General features: G+C 41.5%; 2 protein-coding genes and 1 pseudogene across 31 annotated transcripts in view; 1 reads left to right on the plus strand and 2 right to left on the minus strand.

Annotated features, from left to right (window-relative positions):
- Ncor1 (nuclear receptor corepressor 1) overlaps positions 1–17,160 on the plus strand; it is a 142,035-nt gene that overhangs the window by 113,674 nt on the left and 11,201 nt on the right. For 24 of the 30 annotated variants that reach the window (XM_029483963.2, XM_029483964.2, XM_029483960.2 and 21 more), the window contains 12 exons: positions 50–133; positions 475–731; positions 2,156–2,510; positions 4,838–5,059; positions 6,420–6,629; positions 7,257–7,406; positions 7,872–8,009; positions 10,897–11,062; positions 11,583–12,076; positions 14,805–14,933; positions 15,612–15,775; positions 16,069–16,280. In XM_029483963.2, coding sequence (XP_029339823.1) covers positions 50–133; positions 475–731; positions 2,156–2,510; positions 4,838–5,059; positions 6,420–6,629; positions 7,257–7,406; positions 7,872–8,009; positions 10,897–11,062; positions 11,583–12,076; positions 14,805–14,933; positions 15,612–15,775; positions 16,069–16,280 — 2,581 coding nt within the window. The remainder of the gene's footprint in view (positions 1–49; positions 134–474; positions 732–2,155; positions 2,511–4,837; positions 5,060–6,419; positions 6,630–7,256; positions 7,407–7,871; positions 8,010–10,896; positions 11,063–11,582; positions 12,077–14,804; positions 14,934–15,611; positions 15,776–16,068; positions 16,281–17,160) is intronic. The other 6 variants (XM_029483966.2, XM_085829926.1, XM_029483981.2 and 3 more) reach the window with 3 other exon arrangements.
- Positions 1,926–17,160, minus strand: part of Ttc19 (tetratricopeptide repeat domain 19) — a 62,014-nt gene continuing 46,779 nt past the window's right edge. Inside the window, exon 12 of the mRNA XM_085829934.1 lies at positions 1,926–2,102. The gene's annotated coding sequence lies outside the window, so the exon portion shown is untranslated. The remainder of the gene's footprint in view (positions 2,103–17,160) is intronic.
- LOC115032316 (cytochrome c pseudogene) lies at positions 12,797–14,770 on the minus strand (annotated as a pseudogene).

Below are 17,160 nucleotides of genomic sequence, written 5' to 3' on the forward strand. Positions count from 1 at the left end.
AATTAACAATACATTGTTTAATAACTGGATTTCTTTACTGTTTTGAAAGGTCTGATATGCCGAGCATTACCCAGGGGGAGCCCTCATTCTGACCTCAAAGAGAGGACTGTGCTGTCTGGTTCCATAATGCAGGGTATATTGTGCCTTTTTATTATAAATTGATTCACTGGCAAAGTAGTTTAATATTATTTTTATGGAGTATTAAACCCACTTTTTAAGGTATTTTACCCTTTGAAGTATTAAATCTTAAGTCTTTTCTCTTAGCTACATCATTTATCTGAAGGTTTTACTCGCCTAATCTTTTAATATCAAGGTATCTTTACAAAAGCCATTCTGAAACTATTAATTTTGAGTAATCCTGTAACCTAGTGTCTCAGGAATGCCTACCCGATGGTCTATTGTAGAAATTCAACGGCAGGACTTTGCAACCATTAGCATTAGTTAACAGTTTTGTTTCCTGACCTCTTCATAAAGGCACACCAAGAGCCACAGCTGAAAGCTTTGAAGACGGCCTTAAATACCCCAAACAGATAAAAAGGGAGAGCCCTCCCATCCGAGCATTTGAAGGTGCCATCACCAAAGGGAAACCATACGATGGCATCACCACCATCAAAGAAATGGGACGCTCCATCCATGAAATTCCACGGCAAGACATTCTCTCTCAGGAAAGCCGAAAAACTCCAGACGTGGTCCAGGGCACGAGGCCAATAATTGAGGGTTCCATTTCCCAGGTAAATAGATCCTGGCTCTCTTTCTGTCAGGAATTCCACTTCAGAATGACATTTATGAAACAGTTTTAGAAATACGACTTACTAGTTCTAGGTAATTCTTACATCAGACTTCTTGGTAGAAAATCTTTCACATATATATCATTGGTTTTTCTTTTTTCTTTTTTTGGGTTAAGAAAATATTGTGTCTTTGTTTTGTACTTTGGTGTTGTTGTTTTTTTTTTTTTTTAAATTAGGAATTTTCTTCATTTACATTTCCAATGCTATCCCAAAAGTTCCCCATACCCCCCCACACCCCCACTCCCACTTCTTGGCCCTGGCGTTCCCCTGAACTGAGGCATATAAAGTTTGCAAGACCAATGGGCCTCTCTTTCTACTGATGGCTGACTAGGCCATCTTCTGATACATATGCAGCTAGAGACACGAGCTCTGGGGGTACTGGTTAGTTCATATTGTTGTTCCACCTATAGGGTTGCAGAACCCTTTAGCTCCTTGGGTACTTTCTCTAGCTCCTCCATTGGGGGCCCTGTGATCCATCCAGTAGCTGACTGAGCATCCACTTCTGTATTTGCCAGGCCCTGGCATAGCCCCACAAGAGACAGCTATATCAGGGTCCTGTCAGCAAAATCTTGCTAGTGTATGCAATAGTGTCTGGGTTTGGTGGCTGATTATGGGATGGATCCCTGGGTATGGCAGTCTCTAGATGGTGCATCCTTTCGTCTCAGCTCCAAACTTTGTCTCTGTAACTCCTTCCATGGGTGTTTTGTTCCCAATTCTAAGAAGGGGCAAAATGTCCACACATTGATCTTCGTTCTTCTTGAGTTTCATGTGTTTTGCAAATTGTATCTTATATCTTGGGTATTCTAAGTTTCTGGGCTAATATCCACTTATCAGTGAGTACATATCATGTGAGTTCTTTTGTGATTGGGTTACCTCACTCAGGATGATGCCCTCCACGTCCATCCATTTGCTTAGGAATTTCATAAATTCATTCCTTTTAATAGCTGAGTAGTACTCCATTGTGTAAATGTACCACATTTTCTGTATCTATTCCTCTGTTGAGGGGCATCTGGGTTCTTTCCAGCTTCTGGCTATTATAAATAAGGCTGCTATGAACATAGTGGAGCATGTGTCCTTCTTACCAGTTGGAACATCTTCTGGATATATTCCCAGGAGAGGTATTGCGGGATCCTCCAATACTATGTCCAATTTTCTGAGGAACCGCCAGACTGATTTCCAGAGTGGTTACACCATCAGTTTTTCTTGTACACACAGTTTGAGGTGATTAATTTGGGAGTGTGTGTATTGAAGGGTTCATGGGCTCAGATTGATGTCACCACAGCAGAGTATAATTGACATGAGGCAGACATACACCTTAAAAGGAACAGTATACAATGTTGCTACCTGTATTGTTTGTTTCCTCTTAGGGCACACCAATAAAATTTGACAACAACTCAGGTCAATCAGCTATCAAACACAATGTGAAGTCCTTAATCACAGGGCCTAGCAAACTACCCCGTGGAATGCTGGAAATTGTACCAGAGAACATAAAAGTAGTAGAACGGGGAAAATATGAGGATGTGAAAGCAGGCGAGCCAGTGCGAGCCCGGCACACGTCAGTGGTGAGCTCTGGACCCTCCGTTCTCAGGTCTACACTTCACGAAGCTCCCAAAGCACAGCTGAGCCCGGGACTCTACGATGACAGCAGTGCTCGCAGGACTCCTGTGAGTTATCAGAACACCATCTCCAGAGGCTCCCCCATGATGAACAGAACTGCTGATGGTATGGCTTTTGTTACCAACTCTGATTACTTTGTAACATTTGTTACCTCCAACAAACACAAAATACCAAATTATTAGCTCTAGATGTTTCAAGATGCACAGGGTATGGATCGAACTAGGGAAGCAACCCAGTCAGTGAAGGACAGTCTCCAGGTGGAGACAGGTGGCTCGGGCTGAGCATGGTGATGTCTGCAAGTGATCCCAGCATGGGGGAGGGGGAAGTGAGTGAGTTCTCTGGGGCTCAGTCTGTACATTTTGAGATCTGACCAGTTAGACCAGTGTTTTCAACCATGGGCTATGACCACCGTGGAATACAAACCATTTACCCTGAATGTCAGATGTTCCCATTATACTTCACAATGGCAGTAAGATTACAACTATAAAGTAGTCACCACAGTGTGAGGGACTGTCTTAAAGGGTAACAGCATTAGGAAGGTTGAGAAGCCTTAGGCTGTATGGTGAAGAGTTGAACGTTGTAGGAGTAGTGCACCGCAAGCAGAGGAAGGGGAGCCCACTAGAGTTGCCCACAGCAGAAAAAGGACTTGGCAGGCCAGGCCAGTGATACTTTATGTCTTGATACAGAAATTTTTGTTTATGGCCATGTTTATACCAGCAGAATTTCAGTTAATAGCTTTATAGTAATTGGGAGTGGTGATCCACACCTATAATTCTCACACTTGGGAGGCAGGGCAGATACAGAAGCAAGTTTTTGGGCTACCAAGCTAGAGACTGGGCAAACAAACAAAACAGAAGGCTTTAATTATACTTGTATATATACATCAGTGAATTATTCCCTTCAAAATTTACAATTTACTGGTTTAATAACCAGTAGTGCAGAAGTACAAAAGTAAAGAAATTAAGTAGGGCTGAAGAGATGGTTCTGCAGTTAATAACACTGGTGTAGGGCTGGAGAAATGATGGTTCGGAAGTTAAGTGCACGGACTGTGCTCTTCCAGAGGTCCTGAGTTCAATTCCCAGCAACCACATTGTTGCTCACAGCCACCTGTAATAGGATCTGATGCCCTCTTTTGGTGTGTCTGAAGATATTGTAGTCATATACATTAAATAAATAAATCTTTAAAAAAAGAAAAGAGAAAAAAACCACTGGCGTCTTCCAGAGGACCTCACTTCAGTTCCCATAGCCATGTGACAGCTGTCAGCTACCTGTAACTCCAGTCCTGGGGGATCTGATCTCTTGTGACGACTGAGGACACTGCAAACATGTGGTGCACTGACATCCTACAACACAAATGCCCACATACATATTTTTTTTTAAGAGAAATTAAGTGACATGGCAAGTGTTTTATATATAAGCAGACATTCCCACAGGGAGGCTGCTGCAGAGTGTGTGCTCTGATGGTGTGCTAGAGCCAGTTGGGTCACTGGAGAACGAGAGGTGCAAGTGGATGTCTAGGAGGTAGAGTCACTCAAGGGCTGACTGAACGGCAAGAATTAGAGGAATTTACAGTCCACAGGTAGCAAAGAGTTTAGAAAACACAAGGAGAGATGAATTTGAGATTTACTGTAGGTGGGGCCAAAATATATGTTATTTTGTTTTAGGATTTTGATGTTAGTACCATTTAGGAAACATGGTCACAGGCTGGAGAGATGGTTCAGCAGTTAAAAGCACTGACTGCTCTTCCAGAGGTCCTGAGTTCAAATCCCAACAATCACATGGTAGCTCACAGCCATCTGTAATGGGATCCAATGTCCAATGCCCTTTTACATATACATAAAATAAATAAATAAATCTTTTTAAAAAACATGAAAATAAGGACACATTTAGTGAGATTTAGAGGTTAGTGAATAGTATGACCTTTCATGATTTTATTTTTATTTTGGTTTTGGTTTTTCAACACAGGGTTTTGTTGTGTTGTGTAGCTCTGGATGTCCTGAACCAGGCTGCCCTCAGACTCACAGAGATTGCCTGCCTCTGCTTCCCGAGTGCTGTCACTCCCAGCTTACCTTTTATGATCTTAACATGATGTGGTTTAAGAATTGCTGCTGTGTTCCATGTTTGTTTTGTTTTATTTTGTTGAGACAGGGTTTCTCTGTATAGCCCTGACTGTCTTGGAACTCACTTTGTAGACCAGGCTGGCCTCGAACTCAGAAATCTGCCTGCCTCTGCCTCCGGAGTGCTGGGACTAAAGGCGTGGGCCACCATGCCCGGCATTTTGTTTTGTTTTGTTTTTGGTTTGTTCCATGTTTGAAGGCTCCCACTTGTTCTCACACTTGGATATATTACAAGATTAGATTTTAAATGCTGGGGCATATGTTGAAGTTTTCTCAAGGATTTGTGGCATTGGTGCTTTGTTATTGCTGTTACAGTTTCTTCCAGCAAGTCTACCAGTCATGAAAGGAAATCAACTCTGACCCCAACCCAAAGAGAAAGTATACCAGCCAAGTCTCCAGTGCCCGGAGTGGATCCTGTCGTGAGTCACAGCCCATTTGAGCCTCATCACAGGAGTAGCGCTGCAGGAGAGGTTTATCGGAGCCACCTACCCACGCACTTGGATCCAGCCATGCCCTTTCACAGGGCTTTGGATCCTGGTAAGCCCAATATTTAATGACAATTTATAGCAAAGAAATACTATATCTATATTACTATTAAAGCTATTATAGTTCAGTGTATCAACTACTGTACAAATCAGTGCAGTTTTGTGAATAGAACACCCTATGTTGCCAGCACTCCAAAGTAATAAAATATTAACAAAGCTTAAAGAACTAAAATCAATAAGGGTCTGAAAAGCTTTGTTTCTTTATTTCACTTGGTAAGTCTAATTGAAAAAGTGGGTTAATGTGATGAATTAAGTATGCTAGTTACAACATAGTGTTCGAAGGTCAGTACCTTTTTGTAAACCATTGATTAAATCTCACCATTATCTCTGTTATAAAAGAAATTGCCGGGCGGTGGTGGTGAATGCCTTTAGTCCCAGCACTCGGGAGGCAGAGGCAGAGGCAGGTGGATTTCAGACTTCGAGGCCAACCTGGTCTACAAAGTGAGTTCTAGGACAGCCAGGGCTACACAGAGAAACACTGTCTAGGGGAAAAAAAAGAAAAAGAAAAAGAAAGTGGGATCGTGGTGCACACACACGTCCCTTATGACATCATTGCATCCCGTGTCATGCTCTTTTTCAGAGGCTAATAAAACAGCTCCTTGATAAAATCCTGTTCCTGCAGACAATTTATTGTAGAGTATAACCTCTAGCCATTTGTTTGTTTTGTCCATAGCTTCTTCTCAGTACTCAGAGAATCGAGTAGCTGTGAGAAATAGTGTATAGCTCTTAAAACCTCACGGAATTTCATCTAGCCCTTTATAGAAAAGGTTTTCCATCTTTTTTTCAAATGCATGTATGTATTACTGAATGGTTATATTAAATCATTTTTACCTCTAGAGAAATAAAATTTCTATGTTATAAATAGTTTCCACATTGATTCACCCTGTTGTCAAAAAAGAACTTTAATTTTCAGTCACAACTCTCATATAATTCAGGTGAAAAAAAATAGCTTTATGGTAATGATTGAAACAAAACTATGTTAGGAACATTCAGATGTCCTTCCCCTTTCCACTACATCTGTGGCATTGAAATAAATTGGATTTACAGGGTATGGTAGCACATACCTTTAATCCCAGCACATGGGAGGAAGAGGCAGGCAGAAATCTACAGAGGGAGTTTCAGGACAGTGCTTTTGCTCAGAGAAACTGTGGCTTGGGGGGAAAAAAGTGGAAGAAATGAAACTTGTACTACTCATGTGTCAAGGTTTAAAAGGAACCCCTGTCCTGGTCCAGGAGCTCAGTGAGAGTGGCTATGCTCAGCAGGTGTGCTGCTTCCTCACTCTGTCCATGGTAACTCTCAGCACACTAACCTCACACACTCAGTGCACTGTTTTCTTTCTTTCTTCCGCTCAGCAGCTGCTGCTTACCTGTTACAGAGACAGCTTTCGCCAACCCCAGGATACCCAAGTCAGTACCAGCTCTATGCAATGGAGAACACAAGGCAGACAATCCTCAACGACTACATCACCTCACAGCAGATGCAGGTGAATCTGCGCCCTGATGTCGCCAGGGGACTGTCCCCACGAGAGCAGCCACTGGGGCTCCCTTATCCAGCTACAAGAGGTGTGTAGAATTTTCTCCTATTTGCCAGTAATTAGTAAGTACTTGTTAAATGAATGATGAAAAGACATGAAAGAAGTTTATGCTTGCCTCTGTAGACTTTTGCCCTTGAAAGCAAATAAAATAATATACTGAGATGAGATCTTATAATGAACACCAAAATTAGCCATATAAGTGTGAAAGTGTTTGAGTCCATGTTTTCTTTACTGTGTCCATACCTGAGGTTACTCATGTAGAGCTCAGTGTTTTCTTATCTTGTTTAGGTTTAGAAAGTGTCTTAAGGAGTAATGATAGGGCTGGAGAGATGGCTTAGTCGTTAAGAGCACTGACTGCTCTTCCGAAGGTCCTGAGTTCAAATCCCAGCAACCATGGTGGCTCACAACCATCTGTAATTAGATCTGACGCCCTCTTCTGGTGTGTCTGAAGACAGCTACAGTGTACTTAGATATAATAATAAATAATTTTTTTTTTAAAAAAAAGATGTCATGATAATTTTTAAAACTTTATATTGAATGCAAATTTATCAGTGTGTTATAAAGAGACAAAATGGAAAACCATGCATACTTCTGGAGTTAGCTGTCAGTTTATAGTAATGCCTAACATAAATAAACTGTATTTGTCTTTGGATAGGAATCATTGACCTGACCAATATGCCTCCAACAATTTTAGTGCCTCATGCAGGGGGAACAAGCACTCCTCCCATGGACAGAATCACGTATATCCCTGGCACACAGATTACTTTCCCTCCCAGGCCGTATAATGCTGCTTCTCTGTCTCCAGGTAAGATGCTCCATGATAAAATATCTGGCTTGTTCTAGAAGACAAGGGAACGAATGTTCCAGAAAATAAGTCAATGGTTTTTCTAGGGTGAGCGTATACATTTAAAGTAATGCTGCCTGTTTCTCAGACAAAATTGCTTAAAGTTTATTCATCTCTAACAAGACTGATGTAGCCTGCAGAAGAATTCTGGGCATCTTTCTCCCATTCTGCTTTTCATTTAAATTGTATTCCTCTAACTAGATTCTCCAAAAATACCCTAAGTGATACTGTGCCCCATTTGCTAGCCAAGACTTGTTAAATAAACTTGATACATCTATATTCGGTGCTTTTTGAAACTCTTTAGTCATTTGCACATGTAACATGATAGGCTGACCGTTTTGTCTTTAAGTTGTAACATGTAACATGTAACATGTAACATGACAGGCTGACCGTTTTGTCTTTAAGTTGCAGACTCATGTTTTACAGGACACCCAACACACCTTGCAGCAGCTGCAAGTGCTGAGAGGGAACGAGAGCGGGAAAGGGAGAAGGAGCGTGAACGTGAGCGTGAACGCGAGCGCGAAAGGATCACTGCTGCTCCCGCTGACCTCTACCTGCGACCAGGTCAGTGAGAGCCTTTGACCCTTAGGGAATAGGTCTTAATCATTTCCTGTGGGGCATTATGCTTAATTATTCTACATAGGCAAACAAGAGTTGTAAGATAGAAAGACAATATATGTGAAATACAATCAAAAGTGCTGTAAAAGTTGGAAATGAACTTTCCATACTTCTGACTGGGGCCAAGCAACATGGGTCTTCAGTTGCTCCTGAAAATACTGGGTATGAGACTCTTAAAGCAAAAGAACAGCCCCAGTTCTAGTTTAAAGAGTGAATGGTTAAAAGAATGGTTAGAAAAAGACATGGCATCTTGAAGCACTGTCTGTCATTCTGTTTAGGAAGTCAGTCATGTGACCAGAAGGGCATTTCTTAGAGTGGCGTGGGATGTGTTAGAACACTGAAGTTGGGGATGGGCTGTTCACTGAAACTGTCTCAGGAACTCATGCATATGCAGATGATAGTGTGAAACATTCAGGCACAGAGAATGGCCAGAAAGAAATTGCTGAGCACACAGAAGCAGAATCAAAGGATGTTGACAATAACTCAAATAGGTTAAACAATAAGAATAAGCTACAAATTTAAGCTGAGCTGGACCTGATGGCACATGCCTATTTAACCGTGTCCTAACTAGGGTTTTATCGTAATGAGACACCATGACCACGGCAACTCTTCTAAAGGAAAACATTTAAGTGGAACTGGCTTATAGTTCATTGTAATCATGGTAGAAAGCATGGGAGTGTACCTGATGCTGGAGAAGGAGCTGAGAGTTCTACATCTGGATCTGCAGGCAGCAGGCACAGAGAATGACAATGAGCCTGACTTGACCTTTAGAAATCTGTGACACACTTCCTCTCTCAAGGCCACACGTACTCCAACAAGAACCTACTTCCTAATAGAGCCAGTCCCCATGAACCAATGGGGGCCATTTTCATTCATTCTACCACACCCAGCATTCAGGAAGCTGAGGAAGGAGGATTGTTCATTTGCCTCATAATAAAAAAAGAGGAGGAATTATGTACATGTGATGTGATCACAATCAGGGAGAGCAAAGATTATTTTTATTTTAGACATATTTGATCTGACAGATATTTGAGCAGTCTCTTTATCCCTGATACATTTGTCTTTCTCAATTATTTTAATTAAAAAATGAGGCCATTTAATAGTCCCATATTGTCAGATACACTGATCTGACACTTAAGAACACAGACTGATCTATAAGAGTTAGAACCCAATCAAGAGGGTTCTTCCAGGTAGAATCCTGGAAGAAGGTGTGAAGACAGGAGGCAGGCAGTCTCTAGATGCCCTCGGAAGGGCAGTGTAGGTATAGGCAAAAAGAGGAAGAGATGATGATTGCAATAGGTAGTTACAGAAATGAAGATGTAGTGGCAAGAGGGTGTCAATCAAGTTAGTGTTTTCATGAGGGACAAAGCCTTTGAAATCAGTGGTACTGTCAGCAGATAGACGGAACCCCAAGCTAGTTATCACGTTTGCTCCAGCCTTATTGTTGCTGATGACTTATGGTCAACAGTATTCAATATAGCTGCAAAGTCAAAACACATAAAATATAACCCATTATTTATAAATAAGAAAAATTACTACTAGCCTGGTCTTTAAAAAAATGCTTGTGACTAATTATGTGGTAATAACATAATATTGGGTCCATGTAGATTATGTAAAAATAATGAAAAAAATTAAAGTCAAATTCAAATGATACATAGCTTTTAGGTTTTAAAAAGGTGTTGATCCCACTGATCTACAAAATAACAGGTGTAAAACCACCAAATACTGTTTCCTCATCAGGTACCAAATTGATCTGTTGCAGCTTCACAGAAGCTGATATATGACAGAGGCCATGAAAATGGGGTCACTTATGCATAAAAAATGTAAAAACTCATTGGTTAGCAGTTCTACTTCTAGGAACTGGTTCTATAGACATACTGATATATACTGATAAGTGTGTTCCGAAGTGGGGAAACTGTCAAAAAGTCTGGCTGAAGTCATACTGGCTATAGGAATAAGTTGTGCTAAAATGTCTAGCTCTTCCACAGGCAAAGCAAGAGGTAGAAAGGTAGAGGGAGAACACAGTACAAGGAAAGTAGAGAAGAAATTGAGCAGGGAATTGGAGTTTAAGATTCTCCTGGCCCCACTATGAGAGTGTTAAAGCTAAATGATAAACTCTGAAGCCTCAAAGAAGCGTAGCTATGGATGACAAATTTGGGGGTTAGGGAAGGAGTACTGCCAAGATTCCTCTCACAAGGGAAAGCTTGCTGAGACAAATGTAATGGTGAAATAGAAGTAGAGGAGCGGGCACGGGAAAGTGCTTGCCATACAAGTGTGGCTGCTTGGGTTTGAACCCCAAACCCTGTAAACACCAGGTGTGGTACCCTGTGTTAGTAATAGCGGAGCTGGAGAGGCTTAGACAGTGGGCTTCCTGAAGCTCACTGCTCAGCCTGCCTTCCCATATCTCCAGATCTCAAGCCAGTCTCAAATGTTGTTTTTATTGTGATTCATGGGATGTTGCACCTACTTTGATTGGGAGATCATACAAAATTTAGAATTGGCAGCAGTCTATAGGATTCGAGCCTGAAATGGGTAGCACTTCCTTGTTGGTTCTTTTCTTTCCTTTTTGGAATCAAGATGGAAACTCTTAACAAGATTGGAAATGAGAGTAAATGACAACTGGAATTTTGTTTTATTTTTGTTGGGGTTTATTGTATGTTTATTGAGAAACTTAAGAGTCCATTTCTAAAAAGTATGTATCAAGTTTCGTCTTCTCCTCATTTTCTGCTTAGTAATCCTAGGAATTAAAAAGTCTGTAGACTTTGCTGCCCGTATTTCTGTAGCTGCTTCTTTTGGATTATCAGTCTGACTTTTTCTTTTACCCCCCATTCAGGTTCAGAACAGCCAGGCCGCCCTGGCAGCCACGGATATGTTCGCTCCCCTTCCCCTTCAGTAAGAACTCAGGAGAGCGTCCTGCAGCAGAGACCCAGTGTTTTCCAGGGCACCAATGGAACCAGTGTAATCACGCCTTTGGACCCCACTGCTCAGCTACGCATCATGTCAGTCAGTCTCTTGTACTCATAATCATTCTCACCAAATACAAGTTCACTGCTTGCATGTGTCTGTAAGGACAACCTCTGAGAGTCTCTTCTCTCTCTCTCTACACCTGGGTGGGTCCCAAAATCAGAACTAAGATTTTGAGCCTCGGCAGCAAGTGCCTTTACCTGCTGAGCCATCTTGATCTTTTTTTTTTTAAAGATTTATTTATTATTATACATAAGTACACTGTAGTTGTCTTCAGGCACACCAGAAGAGGGCGTCAGATCTCATTACGGATGGTTGTGAGCCACCATGTGGTTGCTGGGATTTAAACTCAGGACCTTCGGAAGAGCAGTCAGTGCTCTTACCTGCTGAGCCATCTCACCAGCCCCCATCTTGATCTTTAAACCACTGACTATAATGATCAAGATTCTTTATTTGCTAAGCTCTTTTTAAATGCGATTTTTTTCTTTCATCTCTCTAGTATTCCCCCTCCCCTATACTCTTCCCTTAAGTACCTTTATTTTATTTTGTTTACAGGCCACTGCCTTCGGGGGGCCCTTCCATAAGTCAAGGCCTGCCAGCCTCCCGCTACAACACTGCTGCGGATGCCCTGGCTGCTCTTGTGGATGCTGCAGCTTCTGCACCCCAGATGGATGTTTCCAAAACAAAAGAGAGTAAGCATGAAGCTGCCAGGTTAGAAGAAAATTTGAGAAGCAGGTCAGCAGCAGTTAGTGAACAGCAGCAGCTAGAGCAGAAAAACCTGGAGGTGGAGAAGAGATCTGTTCAGTGTGTGTGCACTTCTTCAGCCCTTCCAAGTGGCAAGCCCCAGCCTCATGCCTCAGTAGTGTATTCTGAGGCTGGGAAAGATAAAGGGCCTCCTCCAAAATCCAGATATGAGGAAGAGCTAAGGACCCGAGGGAAGACTACCATTACTGCAGCTAACTTCATAGACGTGATCATCACCCGGCAAATTGCCTCGGACAAGGATGCGAGGGAACGTGGCTCTCAAAGTTCAGACTCTTCTAGTAGCTGTATGTATCTCAATCTGAGTTTCACAATGTGGTAAAATCTGAGTAAAGAATTACTTTATGCTTTAGGTAAAGCCCATCCTGGTATGAAACAATCCTAATGCCTGGCAGCAACATGGGAGACGTATTGTGGGTGCAAAAATGTATCTTCCAGTATCCTTATGATTTACATATCCCTATGTTCTAAGTATAATATATTATCTAGGGAAAAACAGGATTAAGTGAACAGTGGCTTGTTGGGAAGAGGAGCTTCTGCACTGTAACAGGAGCATCTTCAAGGTCTGTGCTACCAGTGTGCGTGCTCTCAGCAACTGTCTGCTAGGTTCACTCATCTCCCCAAGGCCTCTCTGTCCTTTTTCTAAGGTAGTTTGAAAACAAGCTTATAATTAGTGACCGGTATTAACTTGGCATCTTTCTTGAGAATTGGATTCTGGTCCAAGTTAGAATCAAAATACTACACAGAAGTGCAGCATTTTTAAAATTTCTTACGGGTAGTGAGGTCAGTCAGCTGGTAAAGGCTCTTAGCACCAAATCTGGTGATCTCAACCCCCACAGTGAAAGGGGACAAATGACTGTGGCACCAGCTGATGTCACATGTATGCAGTAATACAGGTTCTATACATAGAAGAAAATATATGAATTAATAAAATGTCATTTAAATTTTTCCTACATATGACCTAATTTTGATTCTACTGAAATTTTAGAAAAGAACAAGCAGTTGTGTTATACTGGGAGGAGTTTAATCACATAGCCATGGCTTTGTTATCTCCATTAAGGAAATGCAGCAGCACTGGATTGCAGACAGGCCTTGTCTGAGTGTTCACTTATGCAGTTACAAGTTGTCAAATTTTTCTGAGAGAAGTAGGCAGTTTGGTAATGAACTGCAGAATTAACACTGCCTTGAATGTGTACTACATAGGTTTTCATCTTGCAAAAACCTGCTAGCTCAGAGGGAAGAGCAATGCAGGACATCTCGGGTCAATGTCTGATACCAGACTTTGTTTTGGGAGTATTTTCAGCAGTCTGAAAACAAAAAGCCCAAATTCTTAGATTCCTGTGTTCTTACTTTTGAGTGCAGTTATCTTTTGTATTATTAGGCAACATCCTGTGTGAGACACAGCCTAGTGACAACTACTCAGTGTCATTTTCAATGTAACTCTTTGAGATCCTCCCTCATCCTTTACCTTGCACCCCAATCTTCACGAGCTACATGAATGTAGTTCGCAATTAGAGGGCATGCTGCCAGAATACTGGCAGTTCTTGTCATCTGAAATGTTGGTTCATAAGCAGTGATGACCAACAGTGAATACAAACCTTTCAAGTCAGAGTTACTCACAATATGGTGGTTTATTTTAGCTCCTAGGCATTGTTTTCCTGACAGGTATGTAGAGATGCTCATTTAAGTAAGAGCAGTATGCAGTGACCAGGTAACGTAATTCATCTCCTATGCCTGTGTTCAGCCAAGGTCACAGCCCCGACTCAGGCTCTGGTACTGCATGTACATGGCCTCTAACAGAAGTTTCTTAAGGAAGTTGTACCTGATTCTCCCAAAATGTCAGCTCTGAAGCATGGCAAGTTTATAAAAGCTGCCCATGGTATGCATGTACAGAGACCAGCCATTTTCTTGAAAGTTGTGTGTATCTTAGAGGGATCTGTGTGAGCACTCTCCAGAATTGGTTGATATCTTCCCTCTCTTTGAAGTTATTTTCTTCACATATTTCCCACCACTCCTGTTCACTTTCACAATTTAATACTTTAGTTATTTGAGAAAAGTCATTATTTTTATTTTTTTGCCACACATCAGTTTTACTAAAATCAGGACTGTCCAACAAAAACATTGTTAGCCACACATGATGTTAATTTGGGTTTGTATGAATTAAATTATGACACACATTAAAAGCCATGAGACATTGGTTTTGTAATAAGGTGGCAGAATTAGTGATTGGTAACTTTTGAAAGATTAGCTCTTAGGTCTGCCATCTACCACCTTCTTAACTTCAGCGAAGATGATGTTTGTTCCAGGGGTGTCCCTTTCTAGGGTTCTCCAAACACTCCGTCAGGGTCTCCTCTCTCCAGGTGATGCCTTTCTTCTTATTGGCATCTTTGTAAGTCAGTCTAGCAGCTTGACCTGTCTTCTGCCCAAATACACCATAGAGATTCGATCTAGTATTATGCTTGCTTCCCTTCCCACAGTGTGGCACTGGGCACACGTCTGAACAAAAATCTTGTCTTTCTCAACATCCCTTTTTGAATTGGCTCCTAGCTGGTCAACACCACAACTGTGATGGCCTGAAGACAGACATGGCGCTCTCTCACTCTAGTGCTTTATAAGCAGTAACAGTCTTGGCAGTGAACCAGCTCTGTGGCCTTTTTGCTAAGATCAGATTGTTCCACAGAAATGGGAGTATTGGAATCAACTGTTGAGATCTACCCTTACTTACTTACTAATCTCCTTTGATGATGTTAGCCCAGGGTTTCTTTTCGAGCTCCCATGGGCTTAACAACAAATATGTTTTTAATTCTGTTTCATCTCATGCTGTAAAACCCTGCACCCTTGGCACAGAGGCAGCTTTAACAGTCTATTGAGTCTGATTTTATTGCTAGTATGGAATGCTACTGGACTTCTCTTTAGCAGAATCAAAAAACCCTAAAATATGCAAATAGCTCTGAAGAACTTGGACTTTTGATACTTTCCATGGATTTATTTTAAAATAAGGTTCTTTTCTTAAAGTGTCTTCTCACAGGTATGAAACAGCTAGTGATGCTATTGAGGTGATAAGTCCTGCCAGCTCACCTGCACCACCCCAGGAAAAGCCACAGGCCTATCAGCCAGAGATGGTTAAGGCAAATCAAGCAGAAAGTATGTCTGTTTTGCCACTTCTGTGTTTCTTGTTTGCATTAACATTTGCTTCTAGTTTCCTGTCTAGGCCATGGTAAGATTAACTTGTTGCAGAGTAATCTACTCTAGAAACACTTAGAGCTGTACTAACAAAATACACTATTAAACTATTGTTACTCTTTTGTGCATAGTTTATTGAAAATAGATCTAAAGTAACTGGTACACAAGCATGAGGACCTGAATTTAGATACCAAGAATCCAGTCCTGTAACCCCAGCACTGGAGCAAGAGGTGCAGGGAGTGTGAATGGTAGATCCCTTCCACTCACTAGCTAGCCAATCCATGAGCTTCAGGTTCACCGAGAGACTTTGTCTCAAAAATAGAAAGGCAGACAGCAATAGAGGAAAGAGACTGACAGCAAGCAGCCTTTGTGCAGCTGCATGTGCACACTCACTCTAACAAACACGTGTGCATATACACACGTAGGAAAATGGCTGAAAATTCTGCTTACTTCTACACTCAGAAGCATGAAAACTAGTAGAATAAATCAGTTGATTTTTTTTGTTTGTTTCTAGATATAATTACATAAATTATGTGTATTGGTGCATATCTTACATTTTTCTGAGTTATGCTCTATATTTGATACTGAGTGTGGGCCAGTAGCATCCTTAGGATAATATATCTACCTACCGTCTATTAGATGAGTCCACTCGACAGTATGAAGGACCACTGCATCATTATCGGTCCCAGCAGGAATCACCATCTCCACAGCAACAGCCACCACTGCCCCCATCTTCCCAGTCAGAGGGAATGGGACAGGTGCCCAGGACCCATCGACTGATCACACTTGCTGACCACATCTGTGTAAGTCTTCTCTACTTCTGTTGTTGTTGTTGCCATTATTATTATGCAGAAAGCAGTTTTAAAAAAAAAAAAAAAAACACAAGAAAATCCTAGCAAAGATATTTAGTTTAAGCTGGCATGGGGGCACATATCCCATCAGTCGGGACTTTGAGGCAGGACTACTGCTGAGTTTAAGGCTGTTTTGTACTCAGAATGAAACACACAGAGAATGCAAAACAAGAAGCTGAGTTCACAGGGAGCTCTCCTGGCAGGTATTTACCAGCTTTATGACCGCCTCCTCTTCTCATTTACAGCAAATTATCACACAAGATTTTGCTAGAAATCAAGTTCCCTCGCAGCCTTCTACTTCTACATTCCAAACTTCACCATCTGCTTTGTCATCCACACCTGTAAGAACTAAAACCTCAAGTCGCTACAGCCCAGAATCACAGTCTCAGACTGTCCTGCATCCCAGACCAGGTCCTAGAGTCTCTCCAGAAAATCTTGTGGATAAATCCCGGGGAAGGTATAGTTTTGTTTTGTACCAAACAAATTTTGCAGTAACAAGATAGTTTAAATATGTCTATAAGTTAGAAGATTCATTTCTCATATCAAATGTCATTTGCCCTTATTCTCTGGAAAGGGGAACTAGGGGTCCTTTTCTCCTGTCTGTTATTTTCAGGATGTCTACTGTCTGGGTACTTAGCACTGTATATGTGGATAAATATATATTCAAAAGTAGCTGGGTAGTCCTTGCACAAGTTTGAGTAGTCTTTGAAAATTCCTTCTCAGGCTGGGCAGGCACATGCCTATATTTCTAGCTACTCAGAAGGCAAGGGCGTGGGGCTAGTCTAGGCTAAATAATGAGACCATTTCAAAAAACTCAATAGCAATAATGGGAAAAGAGACTGTGAGCATAGTTCAGTTTTGGCACACTTGCCTCATATGGACAAGGCCCCAGGGCTTGACCATATGTACTATTTGTTAACAATGTTCTACATTCTATCAAAAAGGAATCAGAGGTTTTAGTTCAAAGTAGTACACTAAACATCAACATCAAATTATATTTCAATAGGAAATCCATAAACATGCTAAGAACAGGAATATGACTATCAATAAAACAAAGATTGTAGCAAATACTCTGAATATATACAGAGGATGGATAAATGAGACAAGTGGAAATCAGTGCTTAGGTACAAAGAGATGACTGTCCCTCTAAATGAGCCAGGTACAGATGGCACTCTGGACAGAGACAGGCAGATAACTGACCCTGTTTCAAAAAAACAAGTTGGCTGGTTTTAAGAGTAGAAAATCACCAGATGTGGTGACTCACGCCTTTTATCCCATCCCAACATGTGGAGGCAGGCAGACAGATTTCTGTGAGTTCCAGGACAGCCAGGGCTATG

The sequence above is a fragment of the Mus caroli genome, unplaced genomic scaffold (assembly GCF_978045245.1).
Source record: "Mus caroli unplaced genomic scaffold, Mus_caroli_1 scaffold_13, whole genome shotgun sequence".
In the NCBI taxonomy this organism is placed as follows: domain Eukaryota; kingdom Metazoa; phylum Chordata; class Mammalia; order Rodentia; family Muridae; genus Mus; species Mus caroli.